This window comes from Sciurus carolinensis, chromosome 4 (genome assembly GCF_902686445.1).
Source record: "Sciurus carolinensis chromosome 4, mSciCar1.2, whole genome shotgun sequence".
Classification (NCBI taxonomy): domain Eukaryota; kingdom Metazoa; phylum Chordata; class Mammalia; order Rodentia; family Sciuridae; genus Sciurus; species Sciurus carolinensis.
Window position 1 is genome coordinate 176,982,065 of NC_062216.1, and position 26,824 is coordinate 177,008,888.

Below are 26,824 nucleotides of genomic sequence, written 5' to 3' on the forward strand. Positions count from 1 at the left end.
GCCAGGGGTGGACAGCCCTCGTTTCCTCTCCTGAGGTAGGCAGCAGGAAGCCCAGCCCTCCTGCTTCCCAAGGTGCTTCCTGCAGATAAGGGAGACTCCTAGGCCCCTTCCTGCTCCCTGCTCCCAGCCCCCTCCTCCCATCCTGTCCCCACACTCAATGTCCTCAATGCGCCACTCAGGCCACACCAATGGCCTTGGGAGGGGCCTCCTGGGGCTTCACTTCCCCGGCAGGGAGGGTCCACCCAGGCTTGAGAGCAGGCAGGACCAGACCCACAGACAGCCCTGGAACCTCAGCTCGGTCACGTCCTGGGAAGGTAGAAATTATCCCTCAAAGGTAGCGGAGGGGAAGCAGCAACCCAGTGGTCCCTGAGAAGAAGGCCCTTCTCTGGCGGGGGCTGGTCAGAAAACCCCTGTATGGGGTCAGGTAGTGCTTTTTGGTGGGGCAGGGGGAGTCGGGTGGATCTGTGGAGAAGGGAGCTTCTCCTGGGGGTGTCAATCACTGTTCTGTGTGGCGTCAGGGTATTTCTCAAAAGACCCAGGTTGCCAGAGAGAGGGATAGGGAGGTTTTCTGTGTGTGGTGGGCCGGGGCAGCCCAAGGTTATTCCTGGGAGCTCCACAGTAACCAGTTTTGTGGGGGATCCAGGGCTGCTAGTGGAGAGGGTGGGGGAGGCTGGTGCTTAGGGGCTGTTTTCCACCAGAGGCAGAGGGCTTCCAGCCAGGCTGTTCCCTGAAGGTGATCCAGTGGGTGCCGTCAGAGGGTGAGTGGATCACTGCGGAGTCAGGGGCTGCTTTTTCTTAGGTGGGGGGTTCAGCGCAGGTACGCTGTGCGAGGCAGGAGTAGACTCCGGGACCCAGGGCTGCTCCGTCCTTGGGGCTGCGCGAAGCGCTGGGGCCTGGGCATTTCCGCGGCTGTGCCTGTGCGAGGCCGGGGCTGGCACGCGCCACGCGGGCGGCGCCTGAGCTAGTTTCCTCGCCGAGCTCCCCTCCTCCGCCCACTCGGCCCCCCTCCCGCGTTGCCAGGACAACGCGCGAAACTAAAATTCACTTCCCCGTCGCAGGTGGAGACTAGTGGCGCCCCCTCCCCTAAGCCCTTCTCGCAGGTCGCGCCCCCATCCTCCGTCGCTAAGGTGACGGGGAAGGGGCGCCCGGCGGCGCAGGGGTCCGACCGGCCGAGGGCCGCAGAGCAGGGCCTGGGGGTCCAGAGTGAACTCCCCAAAGTCCGCCGCGGGGTGCCGCGGGACCCCGCTGGGCGCGGTCAGAGGCTGATGCTGGGGGGGCGCTCTCATCGCGGGGCCGGCCCGACCCTGCCCCGCGCGGGGCGCGCGGTCCTTCGAGCCCAGGGCTGGGGCAGGGTTGACCCCCATCCCCTCCGGGCCTGGAGTGGGGGTCCGCAGAGTTCAGAGAGGTCTCCACCCGGGGGATTAATTCTCCTTGTTTCTTCCCCTGCCTGGCCTGTGGTCCTGCCCCGACGCGGCCCCCACCCAGCTCCACGACCCGCTGACGCCCCTCGCCCGGTGGTCCGCGACGCTCGCCCGCAGCGGAAGCGCGGCGAGGCCCTTGCCGCTCGGCCACTCCCCCGCGAGGGCTAGGGCGCCCCCAGCCCGGCGCGGCCCCCGGCCCCCGCCCCACGTCCGGACCCCCGCCCTCCGGCTCGCGGACTACCCCCGCGCGCGCGCGGGACCCTGCGCCGACCCCCGCGCCTGGTCCCGGGCCTCCCGCCCCCGCCTCCGGCGCGGCCCCCTCGCCACCCCCGCCTCGCTCCCGGCTCAGGCCCCCTCCCCCCGCCGCCCCCGCCCCCGGGGAAGGCAGGCGCCGAGCGGAGCCGGGGCCGATGCAGCTGAGTCGCGCCGCCGCCGCCGCCGCCGCTGCCGCGGAGCCCCCGGAGCCGCTGTCCCCTGAGCCGGCCCCGGCCCCGGCCCCCCCGGCCCCCTCCCGCGCAGCGCGGCCGGCGGGGCTCCGGCGGGGGGCCAGGGGGGGCCGGGGCGCCGCGCGGAGTCCCCGTGCGCCCGGCTCCCGGCCGCGGGTAGCCCCGGCGCCGGCGTGGGGATGGACGGCCCCGGGGCCAGCGCTGTGGTCGTGCGCGTCGGCATTCCGGACCTGCAGCAGACGGTGAGCCCCCGAGACCCCGCCGCGCCCTTCGCGGCTTGCTCGCGGTGCCCCCGCCGGGCGCGCCCCGCGCCCAGGACCCCGGCCGCGGCTACTCACCCCTCCCCCGCCGCCTCCGCGGGACCCTCCCCATCTCCGGGTGGGGGCGGGGCCCGGGGAAGCCCAGCCCCGGGGCGGGGCCTCGGCCGCAGTGCGTGGAGGCGCGGGTCCCGGCTGGGCTCCGAGCCTCGCCCTCCCTCCCGCTGGGCGCGGGGCGCGGGGCGCGGGGCCGGGCGGGCGGGTCCTTGCTCACGAACCTGCTCCGCCGCAGAAGTGTCTGCGCCTGGACCCGACCGCGCCCGTGTGGGCCGCCAAGCAGCGCGTGCTCTGCGCCCTCAACCACAGCCTGCAGGACGCGCTCAACTACGGGCTCTTCCAGCCGCCCTCCAGGGGCCGTGCCGGCAAGTTCCTGGATGAGGAGCGGCTCCTGCAAGAGTACCCGCCCAACCTGGACACGCCCCTGCCCTACCTGGAGGTGTCGAGCGGGCCCGGGGCAGGGGTGGGGGAGGCGCTTAGGCTGCGACCCCGAGCGCCGTGGCAGGAGCGGCGAAGGGCTGGCATTGAGACGCAGGGAAGGAGTTGGTGTGGGGGCAGTGCGCTGCGAGCGGTGTGTGCATGGGCAGTGTGAGCAGCGTGCGGGTGAGCAGTGTTGCAGTGTGGGCAGGAGAACAGTGTGGACAGGGTATGTGGTGCGTGCAAGACGTGTATAGTACACAGTGAGCGGTGTGCGGCACATGCAGTCAGCGTGCGTGGTGTGAGCAGTTTGAGCAGCGTGTGCAGTGAGCAACCAGTATTGCTCCGCAATGAAGAGTGTGAGAAGTGAGTGCCCAGAGGGTTAGGTGGTGTGAGCAGTTGTCTGTGTGCATGTTCGTCCCCCGCCCCCCACTGTAAGGTCTTCTGAAGTGGGCCTGAGTGTCCTCTGCTCAGTCATGACGTAAAGGTGCCCTTCTAGGAAGGGGGGTGGACAGAGACTGAGTCATGACAGTGTGATCTTGTAGTTTGGGGAAGGGGGAGGGTGATAACCCCAGTAGGCACTGAAATAAGAGGGTAGCTGAGGTCAAGGCTGACCTGACTTCCATTGTGGCACAGGGAATCGGGGTAAGTTCTACTTGGAGAGGGAGTAGAGAGGGGATGCCTAGGAAAGTAAGACTGGCATCCGATGTTGGGAGAAGAGTGGGGTTTTCCAGGGAGCCTTGGGGATGAGAATGAGGCCACTTAGAGATGGCCAGGTACTCACCTTCCCTGGTGCCACATGCCACATTCAGTGTGGTGGGTAGGTGGCAGCTGTCAGCTGTGTGTCCACACTGGTGTGTGTCTGGGCCTTGCAGGGCTGTGAAGTGGCACTGCCCTGGAGGTGTGTGCAGGAGGGTCCTGTGATGGTGAGCAGTGTATGTGTGAGAGCAAATGTGGTGGTCACCAGTTGCTCACTTCGCTGGGGTGGGTACTTTCTCTCCACCTTTTCTTTATCTGAGCAGTTTCGATACAAGCGGCGTGTTTATGCCCAGAACCTCATTGATGACAAGCAGTTTGCAAAGCTGCACACAAAGGTAAAGAGGTCATTGTGGGAAGGGGGCCCCCCCACTGTGGTCTCTGTCGCAAACTCTAGCTTAGGGCTGACCATGACCCTCCAACCCCAGCTTTGGCCCAATCTGTTGTCAGGGGTCCAGATATGGATTTTGGAGGCTGCTGGAGAGCTGGGCACAGATTCCAGGACCATGGCCAGAGATGGCTAGTCCTGTGATGGGTCCAGTTAAATCAGACTCTTGCTGTCCCCTGGTCTAGGGGGTGGAGTGTCCTGTAAGAGGCCAGGTGGGAGAGAAGCAGACAAACATCTGATGTGTTGGTTGTTGGGGACAAGAGGCCCAGTGCTTGTTGCCAGCTGGTGCTGGTCAGTATTGTGATTAGGCATCTCATGAATGCTCTCCCTGGAGGGACTCTTGTTACTCCCATTTCATGTGAGGAAACTGCATGGCAGAGGGGTCAAGTCACCTACTTGTGATGTGCAGTCACGAGCTGGGCCCAGACCTGTCTGACTCTGCCCCGTTCCCTGGCCAATGTGTGAGGTGTCTTTACTGCTGGGCACCACCTCCAAGGGGTCCCGAGCTCGTGAGACTTGGGAGTGCTGTATTACTTCCTCCGAACGTCCTTGGGAAAGATGGGTGTCTTACTCCGCCCCGTGGTCAGACTCCTGGAGCCCTCACCCCAGCTCTGTTGGACAATTCCTTGATGGACTCTGTAGCCTAGGGTAGGGTCCCTGTGCCCTATGACTCCATTTGTAATCCCAGATCTTTAGGCTTCTGAACCAGGCATCTCTGCTGCCCATGGCAGGTGGTGGTCAGTAGCCCTGGCTCTGTGGCTAGGCAGACATCATGTCAGAAAGGTCCTTGTCTCCTTCCACTGCTCCTTGTGTGAGCCTTTCACCTAGGCCACTGCCCTGAAGTTACCTTTCTCCTGACTTCTTCCCAGTGACCAATAGAACATGCGTGTCTTATTCCTCAGTGAGTCCTGCTTGTTTGGGGGATGCACTTGAACCTCTCCTCACAGCCCTGGGCTCTCTCTCCTCCTGCCCTGGGACTGACTGAGGTCTCTCCCTGGAGTCTTTGCACAGGCTCTTCCCTTGGTTGAAATGAGCTTCCTCAAGTTCCATTGCCCCAACCCATGGCAGTGGTCCCTAGCTGCCCCCTCCTGCCTGCTGCATGCTGAGTGTTCACAGAGGCCCTAGGCTGGGGTACCTTGCCTTGTGTGTGTGGTGTCCCTTCCATGTGGTGCTATTGAGGCTTTGCTGGGTGAACTGACTCAGAACTGGGTAAATAAACAGAAGGCCAAGTTGTGTTGTAGACGGCCCCAAGGGTCAGCCATGGGGTGAGCTGGTGAGCAAGAAGGACAAGAGAAATCTTGGGAATGATGAGCTTTTGGGGTTGTCATGGGGCTGGCTCAGGGCTCTTCTAGTCTGAGCAGGTTGGGGCATGAGAGCCAGGAGGCAGAGCCAGGGCAGTGGCTGAGGTTGAGGCTGTAACCTCGCTTGGGCATGATGAGGGAGATCTGACTGTGGTGAGGCAGGCTGTGCCTAGCCTATGGTTGGGTTTGGGTGTCAGGACTCAGGGAAGGTCTCTGAATGGCACCACGGGGCAAGCCAACCTGGAATCAGAACCAAGACTCTGTGCAGGGCCTCAGGTGACAGACAGCTCAGACCATGGGGTGGAGCAGTGGGTGGCCCGAAGCTTACTGGAGGAAAGGGGGTGGCCATGACACCCAGCTGTCTGAGGCACTTGGCATTCCAGGCGAACCTGAAGAAATTCATGGACTATGTCCAGCTGCACAGCACAGACAAGGTGGCCCGCCTTCTGGACAAGGGACTGGACCCCAATTTCCACGACCCTGATTCAGGAGGTGAGGAGCAGAGCAGAGAGGGACTGTCCTTTGAGTGGTTAGGACCCTAACTCTCATCTGCCCCTTGGACCCAGAGTGCCCTCTGAGTCTTGCGGCCCAGCTGGACAATGCCACAGACCTGCTGAAGGTGCTGAGGAACGGTGGTGCTCACCTGGACTTCCGCACCCGAGATGGGCTCACTGCTGTGCATTGTGCCACCCGGCAGAGGAATGCAGGGGCACTGACGGTCAGTGAGGGGCCCTGTCTGGAGGGGACGTGGCCTGGTGGGGTGGGGAGGAAGCCAGGCCTGTCATGAATGTTAAGCTGCCTCCCCTCAGACCCTGCTGGACCTGGGGGCTTCACCTGACTACAAGGACAGCCGTGGCCTGACAGCCCTGTACCACAGTGCCCTGCGGGGTGGGGACGCCCTCTGCTGTGAGCTGCTTCTCCACGACCACGCACAGCTGGGGACCACTGATGAAAATGGCTGGCAGGAGATCCACCAGGTGGGCAGGGCGTGTGCTACAGGGCCTGGCGCGGGGCAGGTGGGGCCCAGGCTCTGTCCTGGCCACTGGAGCACGTCCCTCCTCCCTAGGCCTGCCGCTTCGGGCACGTGCAGCACCTGGAACACCTGCTGTTCTACGGAGCCAACATGGGTGCCCAGAATGCCTCAGGAAACACGGCACTGCATATCTGTGCTCTCTACAACCAGGTGCGACCACACATGCTGTACCTGTGCAGGTGCAGTGCCTGTTTTGAGTGCAGCAAAGCACGCCTGTGTGCACATTCACACTGACTGTGTGCTACTCCACGTGATTTCTGTGTCCTGCAGTGAGTTGTGGTTGTAGGATGGCCTTGTGGGCCTACCTGTGCAGTCTGCTCCCTGAATACATACGTATCATGTGTGTGTACGTGTGGGCCCCTGAGGTCATCCTGGTGAGAACTAAGCATATCCAGACCCCTGGGGCTGGTGGGACCTTCCCTGGCATACCTACCTGGCTCAGGTGTGCAGAGAACATGTAGGTGTAGTGCCACATCCTACACACTTGTGTGTACCTGTGTGTGCCGGCCACTGCACCTGGCCCCATTTCTCCAGCCACCCAGTGTGACCCCTGCTGCCTCCTGACAGGAGAGTTGTGCTCGAGTCCTGCTCTTCCGAGGAGCCAACAAGGATGTTCGCAATTACAATAGTCAGACAGCCTTCCAGGTATGTGCGGTTCCCTGGGGCAGGCTGTCTGTCTCTGTGTGCTTTGACTTTTCCAAACTTTGGTTTTCTGGAAGGCAAGAGGGGAGCATCCGCTCCCATGATTGCCATGGGACAAGGAGGAGGTGGACAGGGTAGGCCAGTGGTGGGTGTTGGATGCCCAGGCAGAGAGGAGGATTTGGGGGCCGGGGCAGTGGGAGGGGCAGACAAGAAGATGGGAGAACAGGTGCGGGCATGACCCCTAAAGGCAGGCAGGGATACAGAGATCAAACCCAAGAGGGTGCCACCCTGACTCTTGATGTTCCAGTGATGCCCCCGAGCCCCTTGTTTGGCCAAACTGGTTGGCATTGGCTGTGTAGTGGCCTGGAATATGTCATGGGGGCTGGCGGGCCACCAAAAGAGCGAGGATCTGTTCTCAGTAGGAACACAGACCTCTGGTGAGGGTGGAGGCAGTGGTGCGGGGATTGGGGCACATCTGGCAGTAGATACATCAGGGCCCATCAGGTGGCAGGATGCAGGGCCACAGGAAGATGAGGGGTGCGCGTGGCTGATCCAGGATGGTCGTGTGGATGGGCAGATTAGAAGTTCTGGGAGGTGTCCCGTTATGCCTGGGGCCGTCTCATGGCCTGGAAGTCCTCTGGTCTTGGGCAGACTGCGTGGTGGGTCTCTACTCAACAGGGCGTGTGTGTAGCACCCTGTGACTGCTGTCTGTAACCAGCCGTCCCAGTTAGACGGGAGTGTTGTGACTTGAGAAGAAGGGCTGTCTGGGGAGGAAGACTGCAGAGCAGCCTTGGAGCCCCTCAGGACAGCATGCGGTCTGGTCCCCCAGCCTCCTTGCTGCCCTCCATGTCGTGACCGCCCCTTTCTTCCAGGTGGCCATCATTGCAGGGAACTTTGAGCTTGCCGAGGTTATCAAGACCCACAAAGACTCAGATGTTGGTGAGTCCTGCCCACCCATGGGCCTTGTTCAGTGTGGATTTGTGTGGGTGCTCAAGGGCAGTAGCGACATGTCAGGGGCCCCCATCTCTAAGCCCAGAGTCTGTGACTCCGGCAGGCGTGGGTGATAGACCACAGGAAGGGCCTATGTTGATGAACAGACTTTTCAGTCAGGGCCAAGAGCATGGTGAGCCAGGCTAGCCCTGGGCTTCGGGTTGACCTTAGGCCAGGGTTTGTGTTTTCCTCTTAGGTCCTAGGAAGGGCTGTTTGGGGGCACAGGGCTGTGGATCTCTTTCCATCCTGGAATATGAAAGCATTCAGGTGACTGCAGCGTGCTCTTAGTGCTGCAGAGATCTCACGAACATACGTGGAGAGGTAGCAACAGTGAAGACCGAGATGGACAGGGTGGGGCCCCCAGCCAGGGACCCCAGGCCAGGCTCTGGCGACCCGTGTCCTTTGCGCAGGTCGAGGCATTCATGAGGTTTAACTGAGCCCCTAATCTCAAGTCGCCTCAACAACCCCAAAGGTTGATCACTGGATTTGTGTGAACCTGGGGATTCAGGGCCTATCCTTTTTACCCCTTCCCCTCTGCACAGTCACTCAAGGACGCCGCCTAAATGGCCCTTGGAGTCACGTGTCCCACTCTGGGTAGGGCCTGCACGTAGAGGAGCTGGAGGGGATGTGCCCATCCATCTGGTCCTCATTCAGCTGTGAAAGGTCCCTCTGGAGGTCCAGGGAAACGTCTCATCTTCCTGCCTCTTGGCGGCCTGCAGGCTTGGGCAGGGCCCCTGGCCTGGCAGTGGCAGTGTGCGCGTGCCGCCTGGCGTGGGCCTCCTTCTCGTATCCTCGCAGGCACATACTCCTTGCACACGTGTTCTTGGGGACTTGCAGTTCCACAGTGCCTTGGACGAGTGCCCTGGGGCGGCACGTCCTGAGTAGTGACCACATGGTTCCGACTCAGCCAGCCTGGGTGACGCTCAGGTTCCACCCGAGAGCCAGCTCCAGGGGCAGCAGAGCTGGGGTCCTGCCGCCATGCTGGGCAATGGGCATGGACCTGACTTGAAAGACAATGCCCAGCAGGCACATCTAGCCCATAGCTCCCATCTCATACCACGAAAATTTAATTGAACAATTCTGTGGCATTGCTTCCATTCACAATGTTGTGCAACCAATTCTATTAAACCCCCAAACATTTTTATTTCCCCCAAACAACTGCAGACGCACTAAGCAGTCATTCTGCATTGCCCTCTCCCCAGCCTGTTGCATGCACACACTTTCTCTCTGTGGATTTCCCTTTTATGCCGTTCCATGTAAACAAAATTATGCAGTGCGATCCTCTGTGTTTGGCCTCTTTAGTTCAACATGTTTGACGTTCGTCTACCTTGTAGGGTGTTTCACTACTTTATTCCTTTTTATGGCTGAATAATATTCCATTTTATGTGCCATTTTGTTTATCCATTAATGGATACGTAGGTTATTTCTACCCACCCTCCCCGCATTGCCCCTGACTTGGTACTGGGGATTGAACCCAGCAGTGCTCTACTACTGGGCTGCAATCCCCAGCCTTTTTTATTTTTATTTAATTTTTAATTTAAAAAAATTTTGGTGATTTTGGGGCTTGAACCCAGGGCTGCAAGCTCTCTTTCATGGAGTCACTTTGATAATGCCTTTTGATGTCAAAAGTTTTTAACTTCATAAGATCCAATGTATCTGTTTGTTTTTGACTTGGAGTCTCCCTGTGCTGCCCAGGCTGGTCTTAAACTCCTGGGCTCAAGTGATCCTCTTATCTCAGCCTTCCAAGCAGTTGGGACTACAGGCACATACCACTGTACCTGGCTAATGTTTCTTTTATCACTCATGCTTTTGATGTCATATTTAATAATCCACTACCAAATTTAAGATCATTTAAGCATATTTCCATTTTAGAGACTTTATTGGAATGTTCTGTGATCATTACTGGGGAGGGGTAGCACTCTGCCAGAGGGAGGACTTGGTCGGAACCCAGTTGGTGGTTTCTGATTGGAGCTGTTTCTGGTTTCAGTTTACTCTTTACAGTAGTCTTTGGTGTGTTCACATAGGAATTTAAAGTGCAGAGTCACCCCTATCTAAAGGCTTCCCAGTTAGAATTTTTAAAAATCGGCTCCCTGCTTTTGGTCAGCCTCTTGTTTATGAATGATTGACCAAAACCTGGATGTAAGTGCCACCACCATGGCTGGCTCTCACCCTGGGAACTCCTGTGGCATGTGCTAGATTGCTGAAGGAAGAATCCTTCAGTTGTTCACCTCATCTTGCTTGCTCTGAATACACCATGAACCCCTCTGGCATCCTGTGGATGCCTGCACACATATTTAGGCCTCGAGAGGACACAGTGTGCTGCAGAGATTCCAGTGTGACTGTCGGACGGTGACACACAGAGACCAGATGCTTCCTAGCCAAGATCCTATAACCAATCCAACTAATTTTTCTATGGAGCAAAAGAAAAGCAAAGATCAGTGACTACAGTGAGCTGTAAATTCAGTCTGTATCCAGAGGGAGTCAGCCAAAGAGATTCTAGATTTGGACTCAAAGAAGAATGTTTCCTGGCTTGCAGTTTGGACAGTTGGTCATGGCACTGGGTGTCTTGCTGAGCTCCCCAGTGAACACTCAGGGGTGGGGCTTGTTCCCTGGAATTACATCCAGGTATCCTTCTGCAGCTTATGGGGTTTCAGGAACAGGGTGGTTCTTGTTAGTGATTCCAAGTTGGAGAAGTGGGAGAAAACTTAGATTGGAGGCGTCTAGAAGAACTCAAGCTCCAGTCCAGTTCACAGGCGGATGATAGAATTGGAAAACAATGAGCTGGGGCTGGAGTCTCATAACAGGTGGACTGTGGTTTTCTTCCAAGGCATAATTTTTCTCCCTCTAATTGTCCCAGTTTCTGCCAAGGTAATCAGAGCAAGACTGATCTGAATGCACAGTAATTCAGCCTTGTGAAACCTGGCTGGAGTTTGTGTAAAGTCAGCACAGATGGTAGTGGCCTATGTAGGCCCCTTTACTTTGGTTTAGTTGGAACTTTTTATAAGGAACCCTAGTTGGGACTTACTAAAAAACTTTGAAAGCTAGATGTCAAATCAAGGCAAACTTCAGACCTCACCTACAGTGCCTGTAGATCTAGGAAATTCTGTCTCCTGAGGTCCTAAAAACACCTTGAGGTTTGGGGACCAGCCAGGAGGTATCAGTTTTTACTTATTGTGAGACTGAGAACCCTGGAAAGGCATCTTCCTTCACACGTTCCCAAGTAGCAACATTCCAGTTAAGACCTTGGTTAACACAACCTGTGTTTCCAATCATACCTTCTCATGAAGAGAGGTTCTTTTTTTTTTTTTTTTTGCAGTGCTGGGGATTTGAACCCAGGGCCTTGCGCTTGCAAGGCAAGCACTCTACCAACTGAGCTATCTCCCCAGCCCCAAGAGAGAGGTTCTTATGGAACCTGTGCAAATAACTGTTGCCACATAATAAAAATATATATGGTTACTTTTCCAAATTTTGGAGGAGCAGATAGGGAGAAAAATATTTCAATATTACTCTTAAAAGTCTAATTTACTAAATTGCTGAAAGCTATAAATAACTTAAAAGGAAAAAATGTTTCCTTAAATCTGGAAAATAGAAAATGAACCACTAACATTTCAAATAAAGTCATAAAATCATTGTCCTCATCAAGTTTGAGTGCCCGTCATTAATTATTGTTCTGCTAGACCTTCGTCAGCAGTTTAGTCAAACTACTGTTTTTTTTTTTTTTTTTTTTTTTTCTGTCTTCAGAGAGGGGGATTTTGCTGGGCACAGTGTCACATGCCTGTAATACCAATGACTTGGGAGGCTGAGGCAGGAATATTGAGAGCTGCAAAGCCAGCCTCAGCAACAGCAAGGTGCTCAGCAACTTAGTTAGACCCTGTCTCCAAATAAAATACGAAGTAGGGCTGGGGATGTGGCTCAGTAGTCAAGTGACCCTGAGTTCAATTCCTGGTATCTCCCCCAATGAGAAGAGGGGGTCTTGCTGTATTGCCAGCCTGGCCCCTCTCTCCCAGGGCCCCTGGTGCAGCTGGGCCTTGGGCGATTGCCACCACACCTGCAGAACTTGCCCAGAACACACCCTTCTGGTGCCCACTGCTGCCAGAAGCCGCTCTTCCCAGCCACGCAGGTCAGCCACTTGTACTAATAGGAACGTCTACCTCTTGGTAGCCTCAGTCTCTAGGGAAGACTAGTAAGACTGCAGTGTTTTAATGTTGGTGTTTTGTCTTTCATTAACACCCAAATATAATTAACTTCTTTACCATATAAAGGCAAGGTGCCAGAGTGTGTGTACTTTAAATTTGTGTTTTTGAACCCAGGGACACTGTGCCACATCCTCAGCCCTTTTTACTTTTTGAGGCAGGATTTTGCTCAGTTGCCCACTGGCCTGAGCTTTGGTCCTCCTGCCTCAGCTCTGGAGTCGCAGGGATGACAGACCTGCAGCACTGCGCCCAGCTGGCCTTTCCCTATTTTAACGTAGGAATGATTTAGGCATTTAATGATTATCCAGTATTTAGTTTAACTTTAATATTTTAAGTTACCAAAGAAGATTTTTGAAACTATTTTTAAGTAGGCATATTCTATAAAATGTTAATTATTTTCAAAAAATTTATTAGTGAACTGTTTTTTTATTTGATTTACAGTTACCTAACTTGTTCTTTTTCTGTGGTGGGGGGTTTGCTGGGAAGCAGACCCGGGCATTGCTCCTGCAGGCAAGAGCTCTACTGCTGAGCTGCACCCCTCACCCTGATTTACTGTTCTTAGCAAATTTGCTTGAATTACCCATGAAAAATTCAGTGAGACACTAAACAAAGCCCACACTGAAGGCCTTTGGGAAATGCTATCCCAAAATATGCTGCTTTGGGTGTCTTGGTCACCTGACCTCCAAGGCGTTTGTAGAGAGCAGGGAGGGAGGGGCTTGCTTTGGATGCCCTGTCCTGTCTGAAGTCAGATTCCCACAAACCCAGTGTCCTCTGTCTCCTCTTTATGCCATAATCCTGTTCTGCTTTATTTCTGTTGAGAAATAAGGCAGGATTAAAAAATGTCACAGAAGCTGAGAAGCTAAAAAGTTAAACATGGTTCTACCCTCCGTTTTCTCCTTCCGTGACTGTCTTGCATCAAGCAGTTCATTTTCACTATATGTTTTGCTTTTAGATTAATTTATGGTTCATGGTCTTAAACATCTAGAAGAGACCATACAAATCTGTCTGACCAGCAGCCCAGGAAAAACTGACATTGTCAAAATATTCCTATTCTTGTTTTACTAACAATTTAAAAACTGACTTTATTACCAGGGATCTACCTAAATCATGTGAACTTAGGGGGAAAAAACCCAAAACACATTTGGGCATTTTCTCTATTTCTGAGAACTTTAGGAATAATTCACATGCATGCTCATTTATCCCTAAACCAATTTGAATAGAACTCTCTTAAAGGATTTATCAATTGTTTTAGTAGTAGTACCATATAAAAGATCACATGTCACTAACATTCATACAAAAATACACATAAAACAGGCTGGGGTGTAGCTCAGTCATAGAGTGCTTGCCTAGTGTGCACTAGGGTTGATTTCCAGCAATACACACGCACACACGCAGGAAAAAAAAAAAAGGGAGAAGTCTTTTGGGGATGACTAGATTGATCGGAATTCCCAAAGAAAAACAAAACTGCCCAGTGGGCTGTGTAATCTGTAACAGATTTGTCTTTTGTCTGTAGGTCTGGTGGATTGACCATACTAGGAATGGCTTTCCATGGTCATCTGAGGATTTCATGCTTTTTCTGGCCCTGTGTGGACCCCATGTGGACCCCATGGGGGGATACTGTGGCCCTGGGTGCCACCTCAGAGTGACAGGCAACCTCGGGTCTATCACTATATGCTTGGTCACACGAGCTCGGGGCAGAGCCCATGAGCAAGGCAGTGAAGGGTTGAGCCCTGGTGGTGTTGCTCTGAGATTTTGACCTAAGCACGGGGGGTTAAAAAGCAGACTGATGACCTGACTTTATAAACACTGACCTAGTTCTTTTCTCTTCCTTTGGGGTGGGCCTGTAAATTACGAACAGGCTGTGGCAGGGAGGAAGACAAGTCGGACACCTCTGCATGCCACTCAAGACACAGTTTCTGAGTTGTTCAGTCCCCTGCCCCCTTTCTTATGCCCTAATAGACAGATAGTTTTGTTTAGGTTAAACAAGCCATACTGTGGCCCCAAACTTGTAGATGATTCAGTAACATTATCCATTTCCCTAGAAAAGTGCAGGTTCCCAGATGGAGTCCCAGACTCCTTGGATTAAATAAACTGGCAATTCCCTGCCTTCCTGGGACCTTTCATACCAAGATATTTTACCAAAGCCAGTCAGCACTTGTCTGGTTTCTGCTGTGACTTTAGAACCCAGTGTGGATCAGGACTCGCTCAGATGAACTGTACGCCAGTGGCAGAGCCCAGGAAGCTGTGGGAGCTCCCCACCCTCCCGCAGCCAGGCTTTGTTTGCTTCTTGCTTCTGTTAAATCTCTCATTTTGAATGCAAGATCTGACAAAAGAAAAACCGAAGCACATTTAAATTTTAGAGAGTTTGGGTGTCCTGCAATCATGAAAGGTGTGGAGGTAGTCTGCCAGGAGGGGCGCGGGAAAGCCCTTCTGAACGGTGTCTGTGGAAGCAGGACCAAGTGACTTTTTGGTTTGGAACATAGTTGGTGGATTCTGATTGGAGCCATTTCTAATTCACTTTACTGCTTACAGTGGGCTTTAGTGTGTTCATGTAGAAAGTTAAAGTGGAGCCACACCCATCTAATGGCTTCCCAGTTAGAAAAAAACCAGAATGGTAGAAAAGAATTCTAAGAGTTTTATGGGTCTGGCTCGTATGCTTAGGCCATTGATCTATTTTAAATTAATGTATGTGATGTGAAGTAGAAATCTGTCTTCATTCTTTTGCATATGGATGTCCAATTGTCTGGCGCTGTTTATTGAAAATATTCTCATTCTTATCCCGTTGAATGGCCTTGGCATCCTTGTCAAAATCATGTGGCCGTAGATAAGTGGGTTCATTTCTGAGTTCTCAGTTGTATCCCATTGGGTCTACATGTTTATTTTTTGGGGGTACTTCTCTACCACTAAACTACAAGTCCTTTTACTTTTTTAAACATTTAATTTTTATTTTACTATATTTTAGTTGTAGATGGACACAATACCTTTATTTTATTTATTTTTATTTATTTTTACTGAGGATCGAACCCAGTATGTCACAAGTGGTAAGGCAAGTGTTCTTCCACTAAGCTATACCACCAACCCCTTTTTAATTTGTATTATTTTGTGGTGCTGGGAATGAAACCCAGGGCCTCACTCATGCCAGGTAGCTGCTCTATCACTGAGCTACATCCTCAGCTACCTATTTGTTTATTTGTTTTTTTTTAATTTTGAGATAGGGTCTTGCTAAGTTGTATAGGGCGTCACCGAGTTACCCTGACTGGCCTTCACTCAGCAGTCCTCCTGCCTCAGACTCCCAAGTTGCTGGGATTACAGGTGTGCGCCACATGCCTGGCCTATTTGTTGGTTCTTACACTGGCACCCCTGTGATTTTGATTATTGTGGTTTTGGTAAGTTTTAAATTAGGATGTTTCAACTCCAGAGGTTTCCTTCATTTTGTTCCTCTTTTTTGATACTGTTCACTGTATAACTCCGTAGAAAGTTTTGAGGTTGGGAGGTTTCAAATCAGGTTCTTTCAACTTTGTTCATCTTTTTTTGATAGTGTTTTGTTTAATCAGGGCCCCTTGCAATTCTATGTGGATTTGAGGATTTTTTTTTCTATTTCTGCAAAAAAGGAACTTTGATAGACTTGCATTGACTGTAATCATTCTGTATAAGACTGACATCTTAACAATATTCCAGTCAATGGTATGAGATTTCCCTCCATTTATTTATGTCTTCTTTGAGAAATGTTTTGTCATGTTTGGTATACAAATCTTTTACTTTCTTAGTTAAATTATTCTTGGGTATTTTATTTTTTGAATGCTATTACAAATGGAGTTATCTTGATTTTCTTTTGGATTGCTCACTGCTGATGTATAGAACCAGGTGATTTTTGTACATCTTGTACCCTAAGATTTTGCTCACCTTGTTTATTCACTTTTGTAGCTTTCTTGGTGGATTCTTTGGATTTTCTATGTATAGGATTGTGCCATCTGCAAATAGAGGTAAATTTGCCTCTGCCTTCCCAATCTGGATGCCTTTCATTTGTTTTCTTTTCTTTTTTTTTTTTTTTCTTTCTTTTTCTTGTTTTTCCTCTAATTGCTCTGCCGGAGTTTCTAGCACAGTGCTGAATATTGGTCATGACTGGGCTCCTGACCCTAGGGAGAACCTTTTGACTTCTGCCACTGAGCTGATATTAGCTGTGGGTTTTTAACAAGTGTGTCTTGTCATGTTGAGGATGTTTCCCTCTATTCCTAGTGTTTGGAGTGTCCTTCTGTCCTCTCAGTGGAAATGGTCATAAAGGTTTCCCCCTCTGTTGTATTGATGTGATGCATCACATTAATTTCAGTGATCTCTAGATAGGTTTCTTTTCTTCTCTTTGTTTTAGTGCTGGGGATTGAACCCAGGGGTGCTCCATCACTGAGCTACATTCCCAGCCTTTAAACATTTTTTTTCACATATATTTTTAGTTGTTGATGGACCTTTATTTTATTCACTTATTTATATGTGGTGCTGAGAATTGAACTCAGTACTTCACGCATGCTAGGCAAGCGCTCTGCCACTGAGACACAACCCCAACCCCTCCCCAGCCTTTTTTATTTTATTTTGAGACAGAGTCTAAGTTGCTGAGGCTGGAAATTTAGGAACTTGGGATCCTCCTGCCTCAGCCTCTCCAGTTACTGGGATTATAGGCGTGTGCTACTGTGCCCAGCTGGGTTTTTCCTTTGTCATGTCTTTACCTGGCCTTGGCATCAGAGTAATACTGGTCCCAAAGAATGAATTGGGGAGTGTTGCCCTTGTTCTGTTTTGGAAGCCTGAAGAGGGTTGTTGCTGACTCTTCAGATGTGGCAGGGCCCACAGTGATGCCGTGTGGTTGGACTTCTCTTTCTTAGGAGGTTTGTGATTTCTGAATTGCAAATCTTGGTTGTTATAGGTCTGCTTAGATTTTCTATTTCTTTGTCGGTCTGTTTTGTTGATATGTTTTATTCTAGGAATTTGTTCATCTTGTCTAGCTTATCTAATTTTGGGGGTGCTAGTTAGCTTTTCATTACTGTGACCAAAATACCTGACAAAATAGCTTCAAGGAGGAAAAGTTTTGGGGGCTCATGGTTTCAGAGTTTCAATTCATGTCAGCTGACTCCATTTCTCTGAATTCGAGGTGAGGCAGAAAGACCATCCTGGTGGAAGGACATGGTGGAGGAAAGCTTCTCAGCCTGTGGCAGCCAGGAAGGAAAGACAAGGCCCCTGTGAGAGAGAAGCCAGAGACAAAATATAATCCCCAAGGACATACCCCCCAGTGACCTACTTTCTTCAACCAAGCCCAGTTACCACTCATTAGCCCATTCATATTATTAACCCATCAAATGGATTTATATACTGATTAGGTTTCAACTCTCATAATCCAATCATTTCACCTTTGAACATTCTTCATTGTCTATGGCATGAACTTATTAGGGGACACCTCATATCCAAACTGTAACAGTTGGTAGGCAATTGTTCATAGCATTATTTTTTATTTTTAATTTCTGTAAGTTAGATAGTAATGCCACAAATATTTCTGGTTTTAGCTGTTTTTGTCCATCTTCTCTCCTTTTTTATTCTAAGTTTTGCCAGTTCTGTTGATACTTATAGAGACAACTTTTCATTTCATTGATTCTCTGTTGGTTTTCTATTTTGTTTATCATCTCTGCTCTAATCTTATTATTTCCATTCCTCTGATAACTTTCCTTCCTTTTGCTAGGTTAGTTTGTTCTTTTTCTAGTTCCTTGAGGTGTACAATTAGGTTATTAGTTTGAGATCTCCCTCCTCCGTTTTGGTATGGAGATTAATCCAGGTCTTTGCTCATGCTGTACCCCAGCCCAACTCCTTTTTAAATGTAGATGTTTATAGCTATAAATTTACCTTTAAGTGTTGCTTTTGCTATATACTATCACTTTTGTTATGCTGTATTTTTGTTTTTGTCGCAAAATTGTTTCTAATTTTTTTTAAACTAGAGATTTTTTTTTAATTGTTGATGGACCTTCATTTTATTCATTTATTTATAGATGATGCTGAGAATCGAACCTAGTATCTCACACATGTGAGGCAAGTGCTCTACCACTGAGCCACAACCCCAGCCCTCTAATTTTCCATTTAATTTCTTTTTTGATGTGGTTGTTCAAGAATATGGTATTTAAACTGGGCATGATGGCGCACACCTGTAATTCCAGTTACTCAGGAGGCTGAGGCAGGAGGATCAAAGTTTGAGACTAGCCTGGGCAACTTAAACTCTGTCTCAAAGAATAAAAAAAGGTCTGGGGATGCAGCTTAGCCCTGGTTTAATCCTCAGTCACACACATGGGTAAGCATGTACACACAGAGTGTGGCATTTAATTTCCATATACAAATTTTCCAATTTCCTTCTGTTTTTATTTTTAGCTGATCATTCCATTGTGCTTGAAGAAGATACTTTGTATGATTTTAGTCTTTTTAAAAATATATTGAGACTAGACTTGTTTTGTTGTCAAATATATGGTCTGTGCTATTCCACGTGTACTTGAGAATTTGCCTTGTGCTCTGCTGGGAGGAGTGCCTGCATGCCTGTTGGGTGGACTGACTTAGTCTCCTGTCTCCTCACTGCTCTTCTCTCCAGGGTTCTGTCCTCTGTGGACAGTGCAGTGTTGGTGTCACAGTTGCCTATTTCCTCTTTAATCATGTCACTGTTGGCTTCTGATATTTCAGTATTCTGTTGTTTGGTGCCTATGTGTTAATAATCATTAGTCTTCGTGATTAGTTGAGACTTTTACTGATGTACAATATCCTTTGTCACATTTTAAAATTGTAAAGTTGTTTTGTCTGATACGAATGTAGCCCCCAGCTCTCTTTTAATTTCTATTTATGTGAGAAATTCTTTAACTCTTGACCTATTTATGTCTTTGGATCTAAAGTGATTTTCTAAGTGTCATATAGTTGGGTCATATTTTTTAGATCATTATCTCCTTTTTAGATAAAGTTTTATTGGAACACAGATATGCCCATTTCCTTATGTATTTATTCACAATACTGTGGCAGAATTACATATAGAGACTATTTGACTTTCAGAGAAGCCTGAGATAGTTACCATCTGGTTCCTTACAGAAGTTTGCTGAAACTTCGTCTTTTTTTTTTTTTTTTTTTTTTTTTGTGGTGCTAGGGATCGAACCCAGGGCCTTGTGCTGGCAAAGCAAGCACTCTACTGACTGAGCTATCTCCCCAGCCCTGAAACTTGGTCTTTTCAACAAACTTCTGGCTGTAGGTCACCCTTAAGCAGTCTTACATATCAGTGGTCTGGTGCTATTGGTCATGGCTGTTTTGTGGCGACTGAAGCTCATGAAACGAGAAACCGAGAACAGATCTGGGCCTCATCAGGCTGAGAGGATAGCAGCTATGTTTGTTCCTGCAGCCAGAGTTAGAGGCAGCTTGGCTGGGATGTGGCCTCTCTGTGGTGGCTTTAGTTATAGAGTGGCCAACTGTCAGTTTGCCTGAGACAAGCAGTTCCTAGGACACAGGATTTTAGTTTTAAATCTTGGGCAAACTGGGGCAGTCGGTCACCCAGCTGGCTCTTCAGAGTCTCACCTGTGCCCCTCCACTCCAGTACCATTCAGGGAGACCCCCAGCTACGCGAAGCGGCGGAGACTGGCTGGCCCCAGTGGCTTGGCATCGCCTCGGCCTCTGCAGCGCTCAGCCAGCGACATCAACCTGAAGGGTGAGGCACAGCCAGCAGCCTCTCCTGGGCCCTCTCTGCGAAGCCTCCCCCACCAGCTGCTGCTCCAGCGGCTGCAGGAGGAGAAAGACCGTGATCGTGATGGTGACCAGGAGAATGATGTCGGTGGCCCTTCGGCAAGCAGGGGCAGCCAAAGCAAGATCAGGTAGGAGGGGGCTGGGAGGCCCTGGTGGGGGGCGGAGTGCCAGCACTGGACCAGGTGTGGCGGTGGGGGCAGGGAGAGGTGACGCCTGGCCTTGTGCAGTGATGGTCTGGGGCCTGAGGTGGGGATTCCCAGGCTCTTGACAGGCCTCCCCGAATGGAGGAGGGAAGAAGGTGAGGCCCGTGGGCTGGAGCAGGCTTACCCATACTGGTCTCTGGTTGGAGCTGGGGCTTGCTCTAGACAGTGAGCAGCTGAGGGTGTGGTTAGAAAGCTCATTGCAGCATCAGGGCTGTCGCAATCAAGTGAGGGACGCCTCTTCACAAAGCCTCAGAACCGGCGCATGACTTCCAGCCCTGTCTGCACGGCATCCCCCATCCCCAGCCCTGTCTACCTATGGAACTCTTTACCACCCCTGTGCCCCAGGACACTGAGAAATTAGGGACATATAAGAGATTTGAAGTCCCCAGAACTTAGAGGAGGAGGTGTGGACTGACGCCTGTTGAAGTGGCGGGCTGCACAGTGGGGCTGGGGTGCCGCAGGTCTCAGATCACACTGTACTGAGTTCTCCTTGGTAAGGTGGGATAATCTCATCCAAGGCATTCCTTTTGAAAAGCCTTCCAGGGTGCTGGAGAGCCATGTCTGCTGGGACCCTGGTGCACTGCATGGGCAGCCCCTGCTGGTGGTGGTGTCTGTGTTCCTTGTACCTTGAGAGCAGGAGCTGTATTTGCTTATTGCTGTTTTCCAAGAGCCAGGCACATAGAAGGTGTTTGAAGACCTTGTTGGATGAAAGTGTTATAATGACAGTGTGTCGTTTTCTGACGGCAGCCAGCTCTTAGAATCCTATCACTTGGTGCAGCATTGAACAGAGTAGCAAATATGTCATTTCCATTCACCTCAGTGGCTTTTGAGTCTGTACCCTGCTGCAGAGTCCTGATGCCCAGTTTAGGTCAGAAAAGTCATAGGACTAGGAATCGGCTACCTGGGCCCAGGTACTTGGTAGTGATTGAGGTGTGGCAGGAGCTCCTGGTAGGCTTTCCTTCCTGTGCCCTTGCCCCTGTACATGAATCCCAAACTCAGTGTTGACTTCAGTGTCTGTTTATTCCTAGACTTGTTGGACCCCCAAGGCTGTCTGTCCTGCCCCAAATTCAGCTCTCCTCTGAAGCTTTCACATAACCCCTTGGGTTTCTAAAGAACAAATGGCCCTGTGGCTGAAAGAATGTATTCAGGATGTTGCCGTTTCTCAGAAGGGCTTCTCCTGAGTCTGAGCCTTGTGGCTGCCACAGCTTCCTGCATCCGCTTGTGTGTTCATTCACCTTTCAGCAGATGCAAAACGAAGAATTGCATGTTAGGGCCCCAGCTTGGCTCCTCTGAGATGGCAGGGTTCTTCTCTTCCCTACGAACACTGGATAGGTGCCTGGAATACCAGATGTGGTGGGAGCTCACCGCAGGGGCCCCAACCAGGTTTCAGGACATGGATAGCTAGGCCCAATATGAAGAAGCAGTTAGGTGGGCAGTGATCTAGATATTGGGCTGTCCTGGTGAGTGGACAGGGGTCTGTGGTCCTCAGGAGGGGGATCAAAGAAGTTTGATGCACTCAAGAAGGACAGCCTCAGGGGCCGAGGAAACCTGTGGTCAATGGACAGAAGATGGCATTTGTGTAGCAGTGTGGGGCTCTGACTCCCCTTGTAGGCTGAGCCCGGTGTGTAGCCCCTGGAAGCCCAGAAATGTGATCTGCGGGCTCTGGCCCCAGCACCACACAGCTGAGCCTAGAAGGGTGAGTTTGGAGGAGTTTGGAGCTGAGAGTGGGTAAACTTAATTGCCAGCAGAATGGGCCAGATCAGAGTACTTCAGTTGTTGGTTGCAGTGTGGTGAAGGGCTCAGAGGAAGGAGAGGGAAGGTGTCCACACATGTGGCTGGAGCATAGCAAGTACCCCAGTCTGGGAGAGCTTGGCCCATTGGCCCAAAATGTGAACTTGGCCTGCTAGGTGCTAGGGAGCCAGGGCAGGCATTTGAGCAAAGTGGAGGCGGAGGGCTGAGTGCCCAGGACGGAGGAGTGGTCTGGGGAGAGTGGTGAGCATGTAGTGGGCAAGGGCAGCAGGGAAAGGTGTCCAGGATGAGAGGACACAGGCCTGGAGAGAGGGGATTGGGGCGTCAGGGTGTGAGGAGGCCAAGCTCTGAGACCTGCTGCGCCCCTCCCTGCCCTTCCCCAGCACCGGCGTCTTTTTCGGCGCCCAGAGACCCGCCCATCCATCCCCGGAGCCCACCTGGCAGCCACACAGGCCCCCTTACGCCGCACCCCTGTTCGGCCTAGCGGGGTCCGCGGGGCGCGGGGAGCGGGGCCGGAGTCAGGCGGCCGCCGCCGCCGCCCGCAGAGGGAGGAGCCGGCGGAGGAGGCGGGGCGCGGGGCGGCCGCGGCATGGAGCGAGCCCGGCGCGCCCGGGAGCGCAGCCCCGCGGCCCCGGAGCCCTGAGCGGGCGCGGCTCGTGCGCTGGCGGGAGCGGGCCGGGCGCGGCGGCGCGGCCCATGGAGCGGCCCCGGGCTGGGCCCCCGGCGGGCAGGTGGGTGGCCAGCGGGCGGCAGACGCTGTGGTGACAGCTGCGGTGAGGCTGGTGGTGGGGCCTGGCCGTGCGCCATGGAGGCCCCGGGCGCCGGCTTCGCGTGCCCGCTGCCCCCCGGCATCGCGTCCGTCACCTACGTGTTCGTCTACAGCCCAAGCGGGCCCGGCGGCCCCGGCCCTGCGCCCGGCCCGGGCCCGGCGCCCCCCGCGTCCCCCGCGCCACCGCCCCGGGGCCCGAAGAGGAAACTTTACAGCGCCGTCCCCGGCCGCAAGTTCATCGCGGTGAAGGCGCACAGCCCGCAGGGCGAGGGGGAGATCCCGCTGCACCGCGGCGAGGCCGTGAAGGGTGAGGGGCGCGGGGGGCGGGGCCGGCGTGGCGGAGCCTGGTGGTCCGGTGGTGGGGGTGGCCCCGGCCTTGCTGGATGCGCTCGGCCGGGTTCCTGTGTCCCCGTCAAGGGCTCTGGCTGATGAACTCCTGTCATGTGGCTCTGTCTGTCATGCTAGAGCCTCAGCTCTTGTCATGGGTGCCTCTGTGTCATGATGGGGGCTGATGTCACCAGGGTCCCTGTATTTGAAGGACCCTGTCCCATTACAGAGCTTCCTGGCATGTGTCACTTCTTAGGCTTCTTCACTGGGAATCCTTGGGATATGGTGCGGTCCTTGCCGTCCTGGGGGAGATCCGACAGAGGGTGTCTGTGCACTATGCATGTTTCTGTCACAGGGCTGTTTTGGGAGGTTTGAGCCCCTCTCGTCATGGGGATATCTGTGTCATCACTGGGGCCCCTTCCTCCAGTGCTCTGAGGCAGCAGGGCATGAGAGCCCAAGGTAGAAGCAGTTGTGAGGGTCAGCCCTCCTGGTACCCTCATATGGTTTAACCCATTGACCAGCACAATGACCCTGAGCTTTTGGCTGTGACCCCTGGGTGGGTGTCAGAGCCAGGAGGGTGGAGGGACAGTGGTCATCGGGGACAAGAGCAGGAGTGGCCCCTGTCTCTGCCTTCTGTCCCATCTAGTGTGTCCATCTGTGTCTCTCTGTCCCCCACATGCCTGTCCTGTGCTGAGCCCATCTGTTCATTTCCCTCTTCTGTTGGGCCCCAAAATCTTCCCCCCAGGGAAGAATCTGGGAGGATGTGGGAAGAGGAAGGGAGCCAGGGTGAGGATCATGGGCAGAACCTGTTCCTGAGGTGCTGGGAGGCCACTGTTCTGCAGCTCCACACTGCTCTCACACCCGGTCTGGCTTCCACCTCCAGTGCTCAGCATCGGGGAAGGCGGCTTCTGGGAGGGGACCGTGAAGGGTCGCACAGGCTGGTTCCCAGCTGACTGTGTGGAAGAGGTGCAGATGCGACAGTATGACACACGGCGTGGTGAGTGACCTAGGCCCCAGGCAGTTCCTGAGGACACCACCCTTCCAGCCTCCCTTGGGTCTCTTGGGCACTAAATCTGGACATTGACAGGGGAAAGATGAGGAGTGCACTCAGACACACCCAAAGTAGATGCAAACTTGTGCACATGGCACAGACACGGTGAGTGCACAGCGTGTTAAACTTTTGAACATGTGTGCATGCAACCTGACAGTGTGTACATCACAGAAACACCTGTGAGGTGCCCACAGGAGGCACACCTGGTGACCATGCCTCTGGGTGAATGATCCCACACGTGACTCCTGTGACTGTAACCACCCCTCCTGCATAGTCCCCACAGAAATACCAGGTGCTAGGAGCTTGCAATTCATGTGTGGCTGGCAGACCAGTAAGGAGGTCAGTGTGAGAAAAGAGGCGTTTTTCCAAAGTGGACAGATTGTCAAAGTGGGCAGAGCAGGAGGCCTGAACTAGCCAAGAGGAAACGAGGCCAGTCAGGCCCCAAGGGGCAGTTGTTGGTATCCTGGGGCTGTGGTGGTCTGAGGGCTGCCAGTGAGGGATGACCCCTGTCCTCAGCCAGAAGAACAGTATGAAGGTGAACATTCCAGCTCCTAGAGGTGCTGAGTGGCCTCAGTCCAAGCCTGCTGAACACCTGGGCTTCCAGAAAGGTCCCCCTCTGGGTCCTGCTAGTAGATACAGTGGCTAGTCCTTCGTAGCACACTACACAGGCTGTTTTGTCAGTCTGGGATGTACCTTTGCAGTGAGCCCTCAGTTCCTAGGCACACCCATGAGGTTACTTCTGGCACAGAGAACTGATGGGAGGAAGGAGCCCCTCCTGAGTGGTTACTGGTGATCGTCAGTTTGTGTCTGGATCTACGTGTTTGTTTCCTTCCTTCTGCATGTGAAAGGGAAAGGTTTGGGTCTAGGGTTGCTGGGTCCCCTTCCCTGGTTAGTTTCCCAGGGGAGTCCATCCTCTCTGTGGCTAGTACCCCTACCCTATGCCCAACTTGGCAGAGGCCTAGGGAGGCAGGACCTTGCCTGCTGACCCACTGCTGGCCAGGTGCCCTTGCTCTTTCACGTGGCTGTTCCCTGACCTCCTGAGGTCCTCCTGGTGGCCCTTGTTCTCTACCTTTGGAGAGTGGGTGGAGTGGGGTCCAGGTGGGAAATGATTTTAGAGATCTAGGCTCTGGTTTGACTGGATAGAGGAGAGGAGGAAGGGTGAATCTCCATGCTCACAACAGAGGAGCCAGTCCTGACGCACTGTGGGTCACAAAGCTTCTGGTTTGAAAACTCTGGATACAAGTACATTTAGACCTCAGTCTGAAACTTGGGAGGGAGGGAAGTTTGGACTGGAACCAGAACTCAGGAGCAGGTGTTCTTTGGGTGTGTGCCATGCTGTACCTGTGTCAGCTTCACAGAGGCCTGGCCCAGGCGTCAGTGGAGCAGGCATGCCTGGCAGCTGAAGTGGGTGTGTTGTGGCCCTATGTGGGGCATGTAAGTATGGGAGCTCCTGGGTTGGCCTGAAGGAGCCAGAGAGGGCGCCCGTGTGTGTAGGGCCCAGCAGTGCTCTAGAGCCACCCATGGTGGCACCCGTGTGCCTGAGCAGTGCAGTTCTAGCACTTCATCTGTCAGAAGTGGTAGATAGCAGTCCCGGGAGGCGGGACCAGTTGTTACTCATCCATTTCTAGGGGACACCTCGACCCTGAAGGGTGGTCTTTTTGTTACATAGTAGGCAGCCTTGTGGGGGTGGCAAGGCTGGCATGGGGAGCCTGAGGCCAGCCATGTGGCCTTGTGGTCAAGGGAAAAAATGTCATTGTGGTGGGATTTGACCTGGCTAGGGCTGCTTGATTGTGCAGGTATCTTAGGGTCGGGGTCAAGATCTGGACAAGACAAAGCAGTTAGAAGTTCACAGAGAAGGGAAAGGGCCACAGTTGGGGACTGAGACCTGAGCCCTCTAGGCAGTTGCAGGGCCTCTAGATGGCTGCAGATTAGGGTGTGTGACTGGAGAAGAGTGTATCAGAGGTACTTGGGTAGGTGGGAGCTTCCTGCATGGGTAGAGGGCTGGGGCCCTGCAGAGGCAGCCTGCAGGGAACAGGTAGGAGCAGTAGTGGCCTCCGTCTGACCTCAAATGCATGCCCAGTTAGCCACTTCGGGAAGAACCTCCCACCTGGGACTCAGGCTTATTTCTGCCAGAGGCCAGAGAGCAGACTAGCAACAGGAACCTGCTTCCCAGATTAAAAAATTCTGGGCTGGGATTGTACCTCTATGGCAGAGCACTTGCCGAGCACATGTGAGGCACTGATTTTGATCCTCAGCACCACATAATAAGCAAACAGACAAACAAAGGTATTTTTAAAAACCCAATTCAGAGACCAGAATGGGGACAGAGAAGGACTTGCAGGCCAAGGAGGGGACACTGTGCTGAGGTGCACAGACCTGTCTGGTACCCAGGGTCAGCATTTGCTGCAGGACCAGGAGACTGGCACTGTTGCAGGATCAGGGACTTGAGCTGTGAGGAAAGGAAACGCTGAGGCCAATTTGTGCAGGGACCTTGAGGTCCGGTGTGCTGGGATGCTGTGCTGTTCCCACCTCCCTGCCCCTTTTTTTCCAGTATGGTTCTCATTTAGGGGCTGGTGCTGGCAGACTTTCATGTGTCTGATTAATAAAACCAGAGAATGATTTTTTGTTTTACAATAAATGCTATTTGGTTGACAAAAACATAAAAATGAGAGGTTAGTTCATAGTTAGAGGCTAGTGAATGCAAGTTTGGGGTCCTTCTGCAAGCAGGCACTGTAAGTATTTCTGTGACAGTTAACCTGGAGTGGAGTGTGGTGAACGTCAGGAGGGATCTGACTTCATCGTCCTGATTCCTGATCTGTGCTGACCTCTAAACTTCAGGATGGCCCATGTGGGCATGTCACAGAGGGCCTCAGCCAGAGCGAGGTGGTACATGCTTGGAAGGGGCCAGGGTGATGAGATAACAGGCTACTAGAACCCAGGGACCCTCCAAAGTAGATTTTCTCATTCTCTAAGGAGAGACTCAAAGGGGACAGTTGTCTCACTGAGAATCATACCTTCATGGAGGGACCGAAGTCTGGACCAGTGCTTTTCTTGACGTCCGTATCTTCCGGTGTGAATAGGAACTCA

At 52.7% G+C, this 26,824-nt stretch overlaps 1 protein-coding gene across 1 annotated transcript in view; it reads left to right on the forward strand.

Moving 5' to 3' along the window:
• The first annotated feature begins 289 nt into the window (after positions 1 to 289).
• Positions 290 to 26,824, forward strand: part of Shank3 (SH3 and multiple ankyrin repeat domains 3) — a 54,170-nt gene continuing 27,635 nt past the window's right edge. Inside the window, 15 exon segments of the mRNA XM_047548276.1 lie at positions 290 to 424; positions 699 to 758; positions 1,486 to 1,913; positions 1,916 to 2,109; positions 2,417 to 2,620; positions 3,621 to 3,692; positions 5,427 to 5,535; positions 5,610 to 5,761; positions 5,853 to 6,020; positions 6,110 to 6,226; positions 6,644 to 6,721; positions 7,591 to 7,657; positions 19,493 to 19,766; positions 22,473 to 22,666; positions 23,570 to 23,683. Of these exon segments, the coding sequence (XP_047404232.1) occupies positions 1,832 to 1,913; positions 1,916 to 2,109; positions 2,417 to 2,620; positions 3,621 to 3,692; positions 5,427 to 5,535; positions 5,610 to 5,761; positions 5,853 to 6,020; positions 6,110 to 6,226; positions 6,644 to 6,721; positions 7,591 to 7,657; positions 19,493 to 19,766; positions 22,473 to 22,666; positions 23,570 to 23,683 (1,825 nt within the window). The 5' untranslated portion in view covers positions 290 to 424; positions 699 to 758; positions 1,486 to 1,831.